General features: G+C 37.2%; 2 protein-coding genes across 4 annotated transcripts; one reads left to right on the top strand and one right to left on the bottom strand.

The window, feature by feature from the left end:
- Window positions 1-655: 655 nt before the first annotated feature.
- On the bottom strand, window positions 656-6579 carry LOC132187199 (uncharacterized). Of its 3 annotated transcripts, none has more exons than XM_059601423.1 (11): window positions 6217-6579; window positions 5898-6076; window positions 5374-5596; window positions 5119-5260; window positions 4827-5027; window positions 4320-4451; window positions 4063-4191; window positions 2827-3245; window positions 2381-2597; window positions 1865-2055; window positions 656-1391 (listed from the first exon to the last, which is right to left on the bottom strand). In XM_059601423.1, exons 1-11 carry the CDS (start codon window positions 6567-6569, stop codon window positions 1214-1216), a joined length of 2364 nt encoding a protein of 787 aa, XP_059457406.1. In that variant the 5' UTR covers window positions 6570-6579; the 3' UTR covers window positions 656-1213. The 3 variants fall into 3 exon arrangements, with proteins under 3 accessions (XP_059457406.1, XP_059457408.1, XP_059457407.1); XM_059601425.1 differs by having other exon boundaries at window positions 5898-6121; window positions 6217-6300; XM_059601424.1 differs by having other exon boundaries at window positions 1309-1391; window positions 1842-2055.
- A 3356-nt stretch (window positions 6580-9935) lies between these two features.
- LOC132188750 (putative B3 domain-containing protein Os03g0621600) lies at window positions 9936-12878 on the top strand. Its single transcript, XM_059603285.1, has 5 exons — window positions 9936-10167; window positions 10825-10965; window positions 11817-12147; window positions 12246-12379; window positions 12488-12878. The coding sequence occupies exons 1-5, from the start codon at window positions 10153-10155 to the stop codon at window positions 12785-12787; spliced, it is 921 nt and encodes a 306-aa protein (XP_059459268.1). The 5' UTR covers window positions 9936-10152; the 3' UTR covers window positions 12788-12878.
- The last annotated feature ends 838 nt before the right edge of the window (window positions 12879-13716 follow it).

Below are 13716 nucleotides of genomic sequence, written 5' to 3'. Positions count from 1 at the left end.
AGGGTCCTTTTTGTGAAGCTGGTAGGGTATGGTCATGCCAGTGGCTGCTTCTTTTTCAAACTTGATAATGATCACACAAAATCTCGAGCGTCTGTTTGTTAATGTGTGTTTTGATGGTTTGTTTGTTTACGTCTTCGGCTTGAGAACATAAAACAAAAGACAAAACAATGTTGTTGACAAATATGGCCAGATTATTTTTTTTTGGTGGGGTGAGTTGGAATATCCAAAACCTGCTTCTCTTAAAATAGAAAAGAATACAAGCAACCTACCCTGAACAAGCTTCTCTTTGAATATATATATATATATTTCTTTCGTTCGGTATATCTTTTATATACCATCCAAAAGATTGGATTAAAGTAGTTGAGAAAGAATGGTGTGCTGTTTGACAAAACCCTTAAGGGAGAGGCTTTGTAAGGAAGTTGTCTTCTGAAGTGGATCTCATATGGTAGTTGGTGACAGTGATCCGTTGACAATCTCAAGCCGATAGAAGATGTAGTTGGCTACTAAACTAATAGATTTCGAAGATTTTGCTTGTCTATAATCGTCAGCATCAACATAAAATACATACTATCTTAGAAAGATAAAGTACTAGATCAACTAGCTTCTAATTTAATAAGTCCTTATCATAAGATTAAAAGATGAGGACACCTTCAACTTCAAGACATAGTTTTGAATTTCATATATGACCAATAAGGTGATTTGAATTCCTAGCAATTTGTTGATCTGAGCAGTAAATGTAAAAGAACATCATCCTATGAGACTCACTTGCTCAAGCAGGAAATTAGGCTTCCCAAGACTGTTCGGGCAAATGAGCCCTATAAGAGCTTTCTCACATTTATTGCCCGAATCGCTAATAATCCAAACAACAAAATTATTGGATATAGATTCCCAATAAGGTACATGGAAGTGATCTCAACTAAAAATAACCACAATCGAAGGTCTTCTTCATGCACCTACTATAGAAAGCCCTTCTTGTCTTGATTCAGTTGGCTACTTATGCAAAATGAGCCACCACGTTAGGCCAGATCATCCACCCCCCAAAAGAGTAGGCTTTATATGGTACCACAGCAACCAAATAAGACTTCGATTATTAAATAATGAATCCACAGAGGGATAGTTTGGATTGTAGAATTGATCCCTGAAAAGATGCCTCTCCCCCCCCATTGGTAGAATTTTTGCCTTGCCGAGATCATAAGATTTGGTGGAAGCAAAACTAAGATTCCATTACCTTTATAAGAAATGCAGTCTCCAATGCTGATTCCTTGCACTGTAGGTACCTGTTTTCCTCCACTATGTCTGTTGTTAAATTAAGTAGTATTGGACGTTTTGGATCATAAATAGCAAGTTCACGGACTCGTGCAACCCATTTTGCAGCTTCCCACACCCCAAATCTGAAACATGTCAAAAAATAAAGTGAGTGCTCCACTATATCCGTTCAGTAGATTGGCTCATAAAAAGGCAAAAGAAATAAAAATCAGCACTTCTAGAAGGCCTTAAACAGCACATTTGGCTATTTACAGATATAAGCAAGTAGATCTCTAATCATATCTTATCTTTTTTATTTCTTATAAGTAAAACTAGATCTGTCCAGGAGGCCTCAGCAGGCCATTATTTAGGGACAACTACTGAAGCTCCAAGTTGAAGTCCCCTCACTTCATGTTTTGACTCCTACCCATTTGGAAACTCAAAACCCCTAGTGGCTAATGACATAGCCAACTTCCATTGATAACCATCAAACTTCCCTCATCCAACAACTGGCACAAATTTCTCATTTAACAGTGGTTCTGGTCATACTATACTTCCACAAGTAACACAAGTTAATGTGCATGTCATAGAAAAACCTCAAAATGGTTTAAAATGCTACCGCGTGTTGAAAGATGAGGTAACCAATACAGCTGGATAAAGAGCATCCTTCTGAATATTATCGTAAGGAGAATATTTCTGTATGGCATGAAAATCATCAACATCTCCGGGGTACCCAAACTCTTCATAGTCAACAGCCGTGAGTGGTAAAATGGGATAGAGAAGAGTGTTGGTTGGATCTAGAAATGGAACCTGAAACAGATATATAAGATGGAGTGACATACAAAGAAGAATGTACATCTGCATTCAGTTCTACTATAAGTTCTGTATACTCAATATGTATTACGAAAATAAAAAATCACATTGCCTCCTTACAGCTGTGTACAGGCAAGTGCTCAACTTCCATGCCATTGGCTTTCATTTTGGTATGGTGATAACATAACAAGCATTTCTTACACAAGACTTTTCAACTAAGAACAGTGGATACCATCTGATCAAAGCAATCAGACAAAAAGCTATGCAACAAGAACAACAAGAGACTCAAAAGCATGCAGATAGACTCATTACTCATACATACCTTCAAAATTGCAGCACGAAATAAATCTGGGCAAGAATTGATGGCAGAAGCAACCAAAAGCCCTCCAGCACTAAAACCCCAACCAGCAAGCTTGTTTTCTTGCACAATCCCTCTCTCAATAAGGAATTTGGCACAGGAGAGATAATCTTTTGTGGAATTATTCTTTTTTGTACGTCTGCCATCATGATGCCACTTTTTACCCCCACCACCTCCACCCCTGTAACAGATCATCCAGACCATTACAGTTAAGCAATAGGCAGCCAAATTGCTCTGGAAAATTATTTCCCATGCATTTGAAGCAAAAAATTATATTTCCACAAGGGACTTTGAGAGTAGAAAACATAGCCACAGGAATAAAATGCAGCTCAGTTCACAAAATACCTACATTCAGTGCAAGAATAAAAATTCCAGCTAAACAGGACGTCAGTAATTAACATGAAACAAACCTAACATCAGCGTAAGCAACAACCCAACCACGATCAAGAAGGCTTTTCAACTCACTACGCCATCGTTTGTCAAGTAATTCACCATAAGCTCCATGCCCATGAAGTAATCCAGGGTTCTGATTCTCTTTCTTGTTTTTGTGCGAGTATACAATAGTTAAAGGAACCACAACCCCATCATGTGAAGAGACATCATAGTGTTCACAAGCATAAAACTCAGAGAGGTCATTCCACATGTTATCATCTTCAACATTGACTTCATTCGTGGAATTGGAATTTTTGGTATTTGAGTTGTTTTCAGCAATGCTTACAGAAGAGACTGTTCCATACAATATTCGTGTTCTTTCATGAAGAATATTTTGCTGTTGAATGATATTCCACTTGCCATTTGAGAGGTCATAATCAACCACAGCATCGGGCATCTGAGAAAATTTCAAGAGCATGGGGTTGATTGGCTGGGAGATACATACTGTCTCATAACAACGTGAAAAGAAAAGACACGTGATCTTTCAAATTAAGAACAATAAGCTACCATGCGAGTTATCAAATGGTATAATTCAGCAATCCATAGGGCAGAAGCATGTATGCTATGCCCAATTTTTTTTTTTTTTTTAAATGACATCAAGCAGGTGAAACTGTAGAAGAAAAAAGTTCCAAATCCCTTCTCAGTGATACAGGAAAGAATTGATCTGCATGGCTTACCTTTGAAAGCCAGAGGTGTAGACTATAGTCTCAAGACTAAAATAGTTTGGCTGGTAAATAGATGTAAAATTTAGCGATCACTTTGTGCTAACCAATTTGATTTGAAAATCCAAAGGCTCAAAGACATTATTGTAAGTAATCCAAAAACATATTATCTGATCGCTAAATATGTAAGTCTATGTCGTAAACATCTTCCATGCACTAGTGAACAAAATACTTCACTCAAAGTACATTACTCCCATAATAACATTTAAGATTCTAATAGAACTTGGTATTAACTTGGTGTTTTGAATTAGTCGTAACTTTGATACACACAGACACATCAAAAAATTTAAACACACATTAGTCTCATAGTAACAACTATGACAAATAAATTGAACCTTAACAACATTTTCCATTCACATCTTCCAACTAAGGTTTGATCAGGATTCATTAATAAATTGTGGGCCATTAACACAAATTAGAAATGATATCAAAATAATTAATAAAGTGGCTTCCTCAAACTATCTCAGAAGAAGACAATATTTACTAACATACCACAGGCGATGAGATTGTAAAGCGCATGGAGGATGAATAGTAGTCATAATTAGGTCCAGATGAAATTTGAGAAACATATTTCGGAAGAGGGAGGAAATATGGATTTAGATCTTTCAGTTGAACTGCTTCCTGCCACAAGATAAAAAACTATGAGACTGAGAGTTGTCAAGAGCATGAAACCATCATGCTTATGGTGAAATTGTTGTCGTCAATGCATGATGTGCACAAACCCCAGATTGCTGTTTTTACGAGTCTACCTTCCCAGCAGGCAAAGGGAGAGTAACGGAACAAATTCTGAATTTTTGACCTTCCCTTGTAATAAGGACCAAGTGTGTATCACTGAAATCAACATCCTCAATGATCAAATCTCCATCATCAAGAAATACACTCTGCAGTAAATAAGACAGTAGTTACTTTTTTAAATATTGAATTTTTGTCATCAGTGAACGAGCTAAACAAGACAGTACATTATTCGAGGTGTATATTAACTGTGAAAACAATCAAGACAGAAAGAAAAACCATGCAGACATAAGCACAGAGTAACTGCAAGCTAATGATAATTAAATAGGAAAATCATTAATAAAAACATTTATTTACACAATTAAAAGAAAGCAGAGAAATGCAACAAACCACAAACATATCTCAAGCAGCAAAAGTATCTTGCTGAAGACATAAAAGAGACTCAATGTATTACAGATCCAATAATTTCACAAGTAAGAAGGGAGGATTATTAGAGCATTAAAAGACATAGTTGACCCACCAACCTCCCATACTCTCGGACTGGAAGAAGCATCAACAGGACTGCGAAGAAGATAATGATAATCAACTGATTGGCTCTCTTTGGCAGCATCTGTAAATATATAAAGGCATCCTTGGTGATGCTCAACTATGCAGTGGGCTATACCTTCACAATCCCAAATTAATGTCATGCCAGACAATGGATCAGCTGCATTTATCAGAAATACCTAAAAAATGGTCAAGATCATTATATCACTTCAACATAAATTGATGTCAAAAGATCCTTACTTCATAACAAACTGTTTTGCATAGCGATACCTTTGAAGATGTAGTAGAGAATGTATTTACAGTCACAAATCGAAAATCCTTTGTATGTCTTATGTTAATATGAACATTATCATCTGATTCTTCCATAAGCAAGACATCTTCATCAGTCGATCCAATCATGCTGCAGTATATCCTGATTCAAAGAATAAGAATGCCAAACTCCCTTATGCTAAATCCAATGCACAATTGAAAAAACAGATAGGAAAATGACATAAAGAGAGCCATTACAAACTCCAAGTAACCCACCGGTACGGCCTCTTATTTTTGTCTGTGACAACATAGAGCAATGCCTGTCCATCCTTGGCCCATGCCAAGTTTGAAACACGTTCTGCTTGAGGTTTACTACATAAAGCACCAGAATTTAAGTTCCTTACGGACAACCTGAAGTAGTCATTATCCTTATCGTACATGGTATATGCAAGAAACTTATGATCCGGAGACACTTCTGATAATTCCTCATAAGCATAACCTGTAAGTGAGATAAAACAACAATAAACTTTGTGCTTAAAAAACTACTTGTTTTCTCAAGCATTCCAAGTCATTTTCCTTTCCTATTTTTTGCTTTGTTCTGTCCAATATTCAAAATCAGGCTAAATTATGTGATATTTTAATTCAATTTTTTAAGTCAAGAGTTCGAACTCAATATTAGAAGCTCTAACACTATGATAAATTGCCACTTAGCATAAAAATTTAAGCTGAAGGAAATAATGAATTTAACCATTTATCAGTTACTATAACATTAAGAAAATGATATATGTATATATAAGCACCTCCAAATCTCTCAGCTTCCTGATTATAATCAAGCAGCTTCTGCTCAATTCTCTTGCCAGAGGTAAAATCAAACCCAGCTGAAGGAGATTTGTGAGAAATGAACTCTTCATTCAAGCTCGCCAATCTCCGACACAGAACTGGATACTGTTTTCCTTCTTCCACCCGCCGATAGTACAACCTGCGCGGCGACCGAAGATCCACTTTGAATGACACCATTCAGACTCTGAAACAAGAAATAGTAATGCTAACAAAAATAACCAACCACACCCTCACTCGCATTTACACATGCATATTGGAGAAAAAATAAAGAAGACCTACCAAGGGCCCCAGTGGAGGGGAGGGGTGGAGAGGTCGAAGGCGAGGCGAGAGGCCATCTCGGACTGGAGCTTGGGCTGGAGTCGCTCGGTGTCGGACATGACAGCCTCTGTGTACTTCTCCTCCTGCTCCATATATACGTCCATGTGCCGCATGGCCACCTTGTCGCCCAGGTTCGACATCCAGCTGTACGGGTCCTCCCAGGTCGAGTCCTGGAACGTGAAGCTCTGCGGCTTCCGCGGCGGTCTCGGCGGCGTCGGCGGTGCCGGCGCAGTCGGGACCTTGAAGTGGGCCCACCGGTAAAAGAGGCGGCGGCCAAGGCGGCCGCGGAGGAGTGGGATTAAGAGGTGGCGCATAGTTGGGTGGTGAGGGTTTAGGGTTGGGGATTGGAAAATGGCTCGACCCGTTAGGGTTTAACAGTCCACGAAAATGGACCAAGCCCATTGTTTTCATGGGTCATATGCACTTGTCCAATGACCAAGATAGTCAAAAGATTAAGCCCCAAAAAAAAAAAAAAATAGTCAAAAGATTATAATTTTTTTTATAATTTAAAAATATAGAGATTTGTGAAAAGTATGGATTTCAAATTAAATAATAAATAATGTTTAATTCGTATTGTGATAAATTTGTAACAATTTCTAATTTTTTATTTTTTATTTTAAAAAAAAAAAAGATTAAAGTTTTACATGTAATTTTGTGAATTTTTTCTCAACAATTTGATATTAAGGGTTAATTGTTAATCCAAAAATAGTTCTCGTGATTTTATTTTTAGGGCTAAATCACCCTTTACCCATTGCGAGAGGAGATTCCCCCCGCAATCACAAGTTCACAACTCCCACCCCCGGGGTTGGATCTCCACCACCAATAGTATGCGAGGATGATTTCCCTTGCCTTTTTTTTTAAAAAAAAATAATGCTAACGTAAAAGAATGAGACACTTGTTGAATTCTAAAAGGTATGATATTTCTTTTAACCCTAGCCGTCTCTTTTCTCTCTAGCCGCCAGAGAGAAAAGCGAAACCCTTCAGCCACATAGGGGAGGAGGGTTGGCCGTTTGGCCGCCGCCCTCCTCCCCTCGTCCTCCTCGCCCCGATGCTAGTTATTTACCTGATGCCCTAGTCCCGGTGCCTCCTCTCTTCCCTTTCCCCTTCTGTTTTTCTCCGTTTTTGCCTCTTCCCAGCCGATTTTCTTCCCCCGCCTTCATTTTTTGCAGCGGGCTCCTTGGCCTTGTTTTGGCTCTTTATGGGTTTGGATTTTGTCTGTGGTCGCCGCCGACCTGTGTTGCCGCTTCGCTGCCCGATATTAGGGTTTCTTTCATGCGTCCCCACCGTGTTGAGCTCCCACGCCCCTTACGCGGCTGTTTTCGGCCTGCACAGGTCATGCTTTGCCGGTCTTCTCTGCGCCTGTTCGCCACCCATCGTCCACTGTTGGGCCTTTTGATGAGTCCCCGCCGCGATGAGCTTCCAACGCCGCTTCGGTTTTCGGTTCTCTGCATGTGTGTGATCGAAGTGTGATGTTTATTTTCTTGTTTTATTTCCCTGTTCTGTTGCTTCTTTAAGATGTATTTGTGTTTTGGCGTGTGTTTTTCCTTGTATTGTTTAATTTCCCTGTGTTCGGATTGTAATAAGGCTCTTTCCTTTCTCACTCGATCTATGTTGCCTTTGGGTTAATTAGTTTTGGTCCAAACCTTTGGGTTGTGGATGTGATCATTATCCTGGCCTTCGGGTTGAGGAGGAAGAGTTTCGGCATGAGAGTCTTTCCACTCTCAGGGTCGAGGAATAATTGCTATCCATGCATTTGGTTGAGTCTGTCTGTTACAGATCTAGTATTAAATATGATTTTAATCATGGGTTAGCGGATTGGTCTCGAATCTTGTACTAAACCTAGTAATCTTGTAGCTTCATACTATGGTTGCTTCAGAGCTTTGCTCTGTGATGTAAGAGTTTTATACTCGTGATATTATTGAATGAAATGTTATGTTTTTCTCAAAAAAAAAAAAAAAAAAAGGTATGATATTTCATTAAGTTTTTTAATAGAATATGGGCGGAGTGACTAATTTCATTAATTAGACAAGCCCATGTACCGTGTATTAACTTTTGAAATCAATGTGGCTATTTGACAACAGTGTATTAATTAATTAATTTATTTTTCTTAGTAAAAAAAGTGGACAAAAAAGACCAATTATAAGTTTATAACTACTCTTCCTAATAGTGACTCCGGGTATTGCTATTGAAAACGATTATGAATATATATTCATGAAAAATACTATTTACACATAATACTATTTTATACATGATAATTCTCTTCCCCAAAGCTTCAAATCTCATCACGTCTTAGAATCTTATATCAATATAATAATTACAAAAATGAATGCTTCAGAAGACATTGATTAAAACGTACCAAAAAAAAAAAAAAAACGTACAATCAAACACAAAAGAAGCATGTCCCTGCTGTGGCACATGCGATATGATGAACATTACAACAAGAAAAAGGAAAGAGAGAGAGAGAGATAAAACCCAAACACAAAAGAAACATGAAGGGAAGAGGACGTAGTACAGACTGCACAGTCCAACATTTTCTTTTTATGCACACTCACGAGGCAAAGACACTTTTAACCTATTCTTTTTATTTGAAAAATATCATTTACATGTTTTTTATTTTTTATTTTTTTAATTAAGGGCATCTCTCTCTCTCTCTCTCTCTCTCTCTCTCTATATATATATATATACAAGCCTCTTGTCTATACATAAAATGTAGGCTTTGTTATTCATTAAAAAAAAAAAAACGCATAAAAAATATATGTATAATTTTAAATGACGAACCACTTTATAAATTTCATTAAATACTAAATTATGATTTATAAATTGGCTTGTCTTAATTACTTTTATATATATATACATATATATATATATATCCTCTCTTCCTTTTAAGATAAAAAATTTGATGGTGTGCTCTGTTCCTATTTGCAGATCGAGGATGTTTGTCCTCTTCCCCTCCCGTGTTTCTTTTGTGTTTTGACCATTTGAGGTACTTTCTTCCTCTTTCTTTTTTCGTACGTGCCACAGCAGGAACATGCAGAATCACGCTTCTCTTGTGCATGTTTCTCTCTTTTTCACTCCCTTTCTGTCGCTCTCTTCAAATATATATATCCAAACGAAAAAAGATCTTCTGCAAACCCAGCCCCTCCCTTTCCCACGCTGCCAGCCTGCCACTCCACCTCCCCCCAAACAACTACATTAATTAATTGGTTCAATACTAAACGGACATTAATTAAGCCTCCAAATTCTAATATAACACTAAATTTCAATCCCAAAAACAGAGTGCATTGTAAAGGCAGTAAATAGATGAAGCTAGAAAAACTCAAAAAGGCACCTATTATTGCGCAAATTCTTGACAAAAACGTAACTAGAAACTATAGTAGACACAATGGACAGCGCCGGAGCAGAGAGAACAAAGCCAGACTAGCCAGTCCTTGTTAGTTATTGACCAAAACAAACATCACGGACACCACACCAGACTTGTGATATTGCAGATACTCATCACAATGATGGGCTTGTCCTATCTCTCTTCTTTCTCTCTCTCTCTCTTTGGTTCTTAGCTTTTTATTTTGTGGAATAAAGAAGATCTTCTTGACATTGAGATATACCTACTCACCAACGACTCTCTCTCTCTCTCTCTCTCTCTCTGGTTCTTAGCTTTTTATTTTGTGGACTACAGAAGATCTTCTTCACATTGAGATACCCACTCACCAACGACTCTCTCTCTCTCTCTCTCTCTCTCTGTGTCTCTGTCTCTGGTTCTTAGCTTTCTATTTTGTGGACTAAAGAAGATCTTGACATTGAGATACCCACTCACCAACGAAGCTACTCGCCAACGAAGCTATCTACAACATTTTTCACAGATCGCTTGACATTGAGATACCCACATACACCAATCTCAACATGTTCGTTTCCCAGGTATAGAAAATATCCTGCCTTCTCATCTGCTCTGTGAGAGGAAGAGATAGAGAGTCTTTCCTCTTCTTTAGTCGTGAGTTTAATGCTTGACATGATGTTAGACAAAGCTCAAAGTATAAAAGTTGCTTCAGAGTCTCAAACCAAATAGAACAATATATATATATTTTTTTTTGTAAAAATTTCAGCTTTTGAAAACTAGTTTGAAACTTTGAAAGCTTTTATCGTGAATATTGTTCTTAATTTTCGTGTAGGACTTTTTTTTGTGCAGTTTGCACTCACTTCTCTTCAAGAAAGCTTAAGGACGACAAAAATATTATTTTTTGAGGGGGGGCGAAAGTATTATTTTGGGGTGTTGAACTATAAAAAAAACTTATATTTAATTTTAAGACAAATTTTAAAAACTTTGGACGTTGGGTGATCTGTTCATTTTTATTTTTTCAGTCTAGTGTGTCTGATTTGTTGGGTTATTTTTTTTTTTCGTTTTGCTGAACTTGAGATAGAGCATATATTATGTTAATTTGCTTTTGGTTTTGTTCATTTTACGAGGCCCTAAAAATTGTCCATTCTTTGTTGACTACGCTTTTGATTTCTAAAATTCTTATATATTTTCCATTTGATAATTGTGTTGCTTTTTAATTGTCAAACTCGCACAAACAGGGCAACCAAGAAAAAAGAAAAAGAACGAGACAGAGAGAGACAGCGAGCCAAATGGACAGCTCTGGCGGACACAAACAGACACAGGCCTACAGGCCCAAGTTCTTCAAATTATTTCGCCCCGCTTCCAGCTCTCACCAACTAGTACAGCCTCTCTCTCTCTCTCTCTCTCTCTCTATATATATATATAATATGGCGTTTCTATAAGCTCAATGTTTTGTAATATTTGGTAGGTGTGAACTGTGAAGGGTAAAACACAATTTTTTATTTTTATTTTTTGGGTTCGTAGATTCATAAGTTGTCTTTTTCGTTGTTTCTTTGAAAATATTCTTTCAAGCTTGACTTGTATTTATGATCATCTTGAAACAGTGTTTTCAAAAGGTTCATGGTTAATAAGATTTTCATCAGTCCAAAGGAAAATATATGACGAGCGGACGCTGTACGTGTATTTGATTTCATTTAACTATATCAATATGATGACTTTAAATGCAGTAACTAATTCTCTCTCTCTCTCTCTCTCTCAACATCTAAAGCACCAAATGATGAGTACTGTTGAATATGTGTATAATTTCTAATTTACTTTCCACGTACATCCAGTGGTGGCCATTTTGATCATCCTGAAATTCCATTTAAATAAATTAAATATACTTTTGTCATGATAAACAATTATATATCTCGCTTGAGTTACGAAGTAAAATACTTTTGATTGGCTGCAATTATAGGGATTTCTGTTTAATTATGTGCCTATTAATTATTACTTTTAATATCTTATGGGAGCTTTCGCTCCTTGGCCTTCCTTCCCTTCCCGTCCATTTATATACGCATATATATTTTTATCTGAAAATACCATCTCTATTCAAAGGAAAATTGTGGATGTATAAGTTTTATGAACCACATTAGAGGATTTTTAACACACACAACATAAAAGAATGAGTAATTCTATGCAGTGTTTTTTAATGTAGCTATCTAATGAAAATTCAATTTATTTTGTCCAGTCCATACCACATGATTTTGTCAGGCATTTCAATGGAAGGATACCAGAAAAGGTATATTTCATTGATGGTGCTAGAAAGTACTGGTGTGTCCAACTAGAAGAAATTGGTGGGCACATGTTGTTCACGAATGGCTGGGAACGCTTTAAACGTGCTCATTTTTTGAATTTTGGAGACTTCCTAGTCTTCCAATACAATAGAAGGTCTTTATTTGAAGTGGAGATATTCGATCGAAGAGGATGCATGAAGGAAGAACCAATAGATATTAGTGAGAGTACTCCTGCTGAGGATAAATTGGAACAAGATTATACTGCAGAGCAAGGTGAGGCAGGCGGTGAGTTGTATTTAATATTTATTATTCTCAGCTAATTCTCTATCTTCCATTTTTTAGTTTGTTTTGTTTAACATGAAAACAAATTTGTTTACGTACAGATTCATCTGAAGCTAGTGGGCCTAAATCAACAAATCTTGAAAAGAGCAACACCCCTGCAGTGGTAGCTGGACTTGTAGCATCAAAGACTCCACACTTTGTGCTGAGCATTTCTCGTTGTACGCTAGCTACCGTGGTGAGTCTTTGTAAGATATTGGTGTGGTATGTAGTAGGGGTACATTGAAATTTTAATATATATAGAAATGAGATTTTTGATGAGTCGTAATATTGTTTGTGGTTGCAGTACATTCATAAATCGGTGGTAAAAGCATTTAACATTGCACTAAAACCAAAGACTGTGCTTCGTGATCAGAATGGACAGGCTTGGCCGGTGAGAATCATATTCAAAGAAGATGGCCGAATAGCTATTGGTTCTGGGTGGTCTTATTTCGCGAACAACAATGTGAAAGTTGAAGACCAATGCGTGTTTGAGTTTGTCCTTCAGAGAGGAAATACATGTGAAGAAATACGTGTTCATGTTCTTCGTGGAAATGCAAGAATGAAGAAGCCCTCTAGCCATTGGCATTGGCACAGACAATGTTAGGGAACGCAAGAATAGAAAAGCCCTCTAGCCATTGGCATTGGCACACACATGTTAACATTTTGACTGATCGATCTATTCGTATGTACCTCAATCAACATTGCTCTTTCTTTTTTCTTTTTCTTTTTTTCTTCTTTTGTTTTTTTTTCCTTTTTTTGTCTTGGCTGAGATTCAAAATGCCCAAGGTTTTATTCTTCTCCATTTTGATGAAGACAATATTTTGGCTGAGAGTAGTGACCTTTTTCTGTGGCAAGTTGATAACCTTTGGCTAATTACAAAAGAGATGTGTTCGAAAAGGTCTTGTCTACTTGTAGGAATGCAACTTAAATACTTATTAGTTAAAATTTAAAAAAAAAAAAAAAAAAAAAGTTACTTGTAAGAGCAGAACCTAAAGTTAAAAAATTTGTTAAATGTTAAAGGTTACAGGAGAGTAATTTCGGTAAATTTGATCACCCAAATGTAGGGATCGTCATTCAACTTTAATTTGTACTTGATATGCTAGCTAGGGCATAAATTGGAGGATTGGAATACTAATAATGAGACTTAATTTGGAATTTAATCATAGTGGGAAGAGACGTGACCATGGTTCTTCTAACGTGGACTCGGTCTCTACTACTCAACAATCTACACGTGTTGAGAAAGGCCCAAGACGAGTTAAACATTCATGTTGGCAAGGACACATCTTGATGAATCGGACATTAAAAACTTGGTCTATCTTCAAGCCATTGTCAAGGAAACGTAGCGCCTATACCGGAGCTGGCTTAATTAGGTGTGGTAGTGCAAAACTGCCGCACCATGCGGTAGCCCAAAACGACCCAGTTTGGGTCATTTTGGGCAATAAAAAAATAATTTTTTTAAACAAAAAGAAAAAAAAAAATGAAGCCACCCCCATGGCCACCCTTCCACCCCATTTTGGCCAAGGGGTGGTCCAA

Source organism: Corylus avellana, chromosome ca7 (genome assembly GCF_901000735.1).
Source record: "Corylus avellana chromosome ca7, CavTom2PMs-1.0".
NCBI classification, from domain to species: Eukaryota; Viridiplantae; Streptophyta; class Magnoliopsida; order Fagales; family Betulaceae; genus Corylus; species Corylus avellana.
Note: the sequence above shows the minus strand (reverse complement) of the source record. Positions and strands in the feature narration are given on the sequence as shown.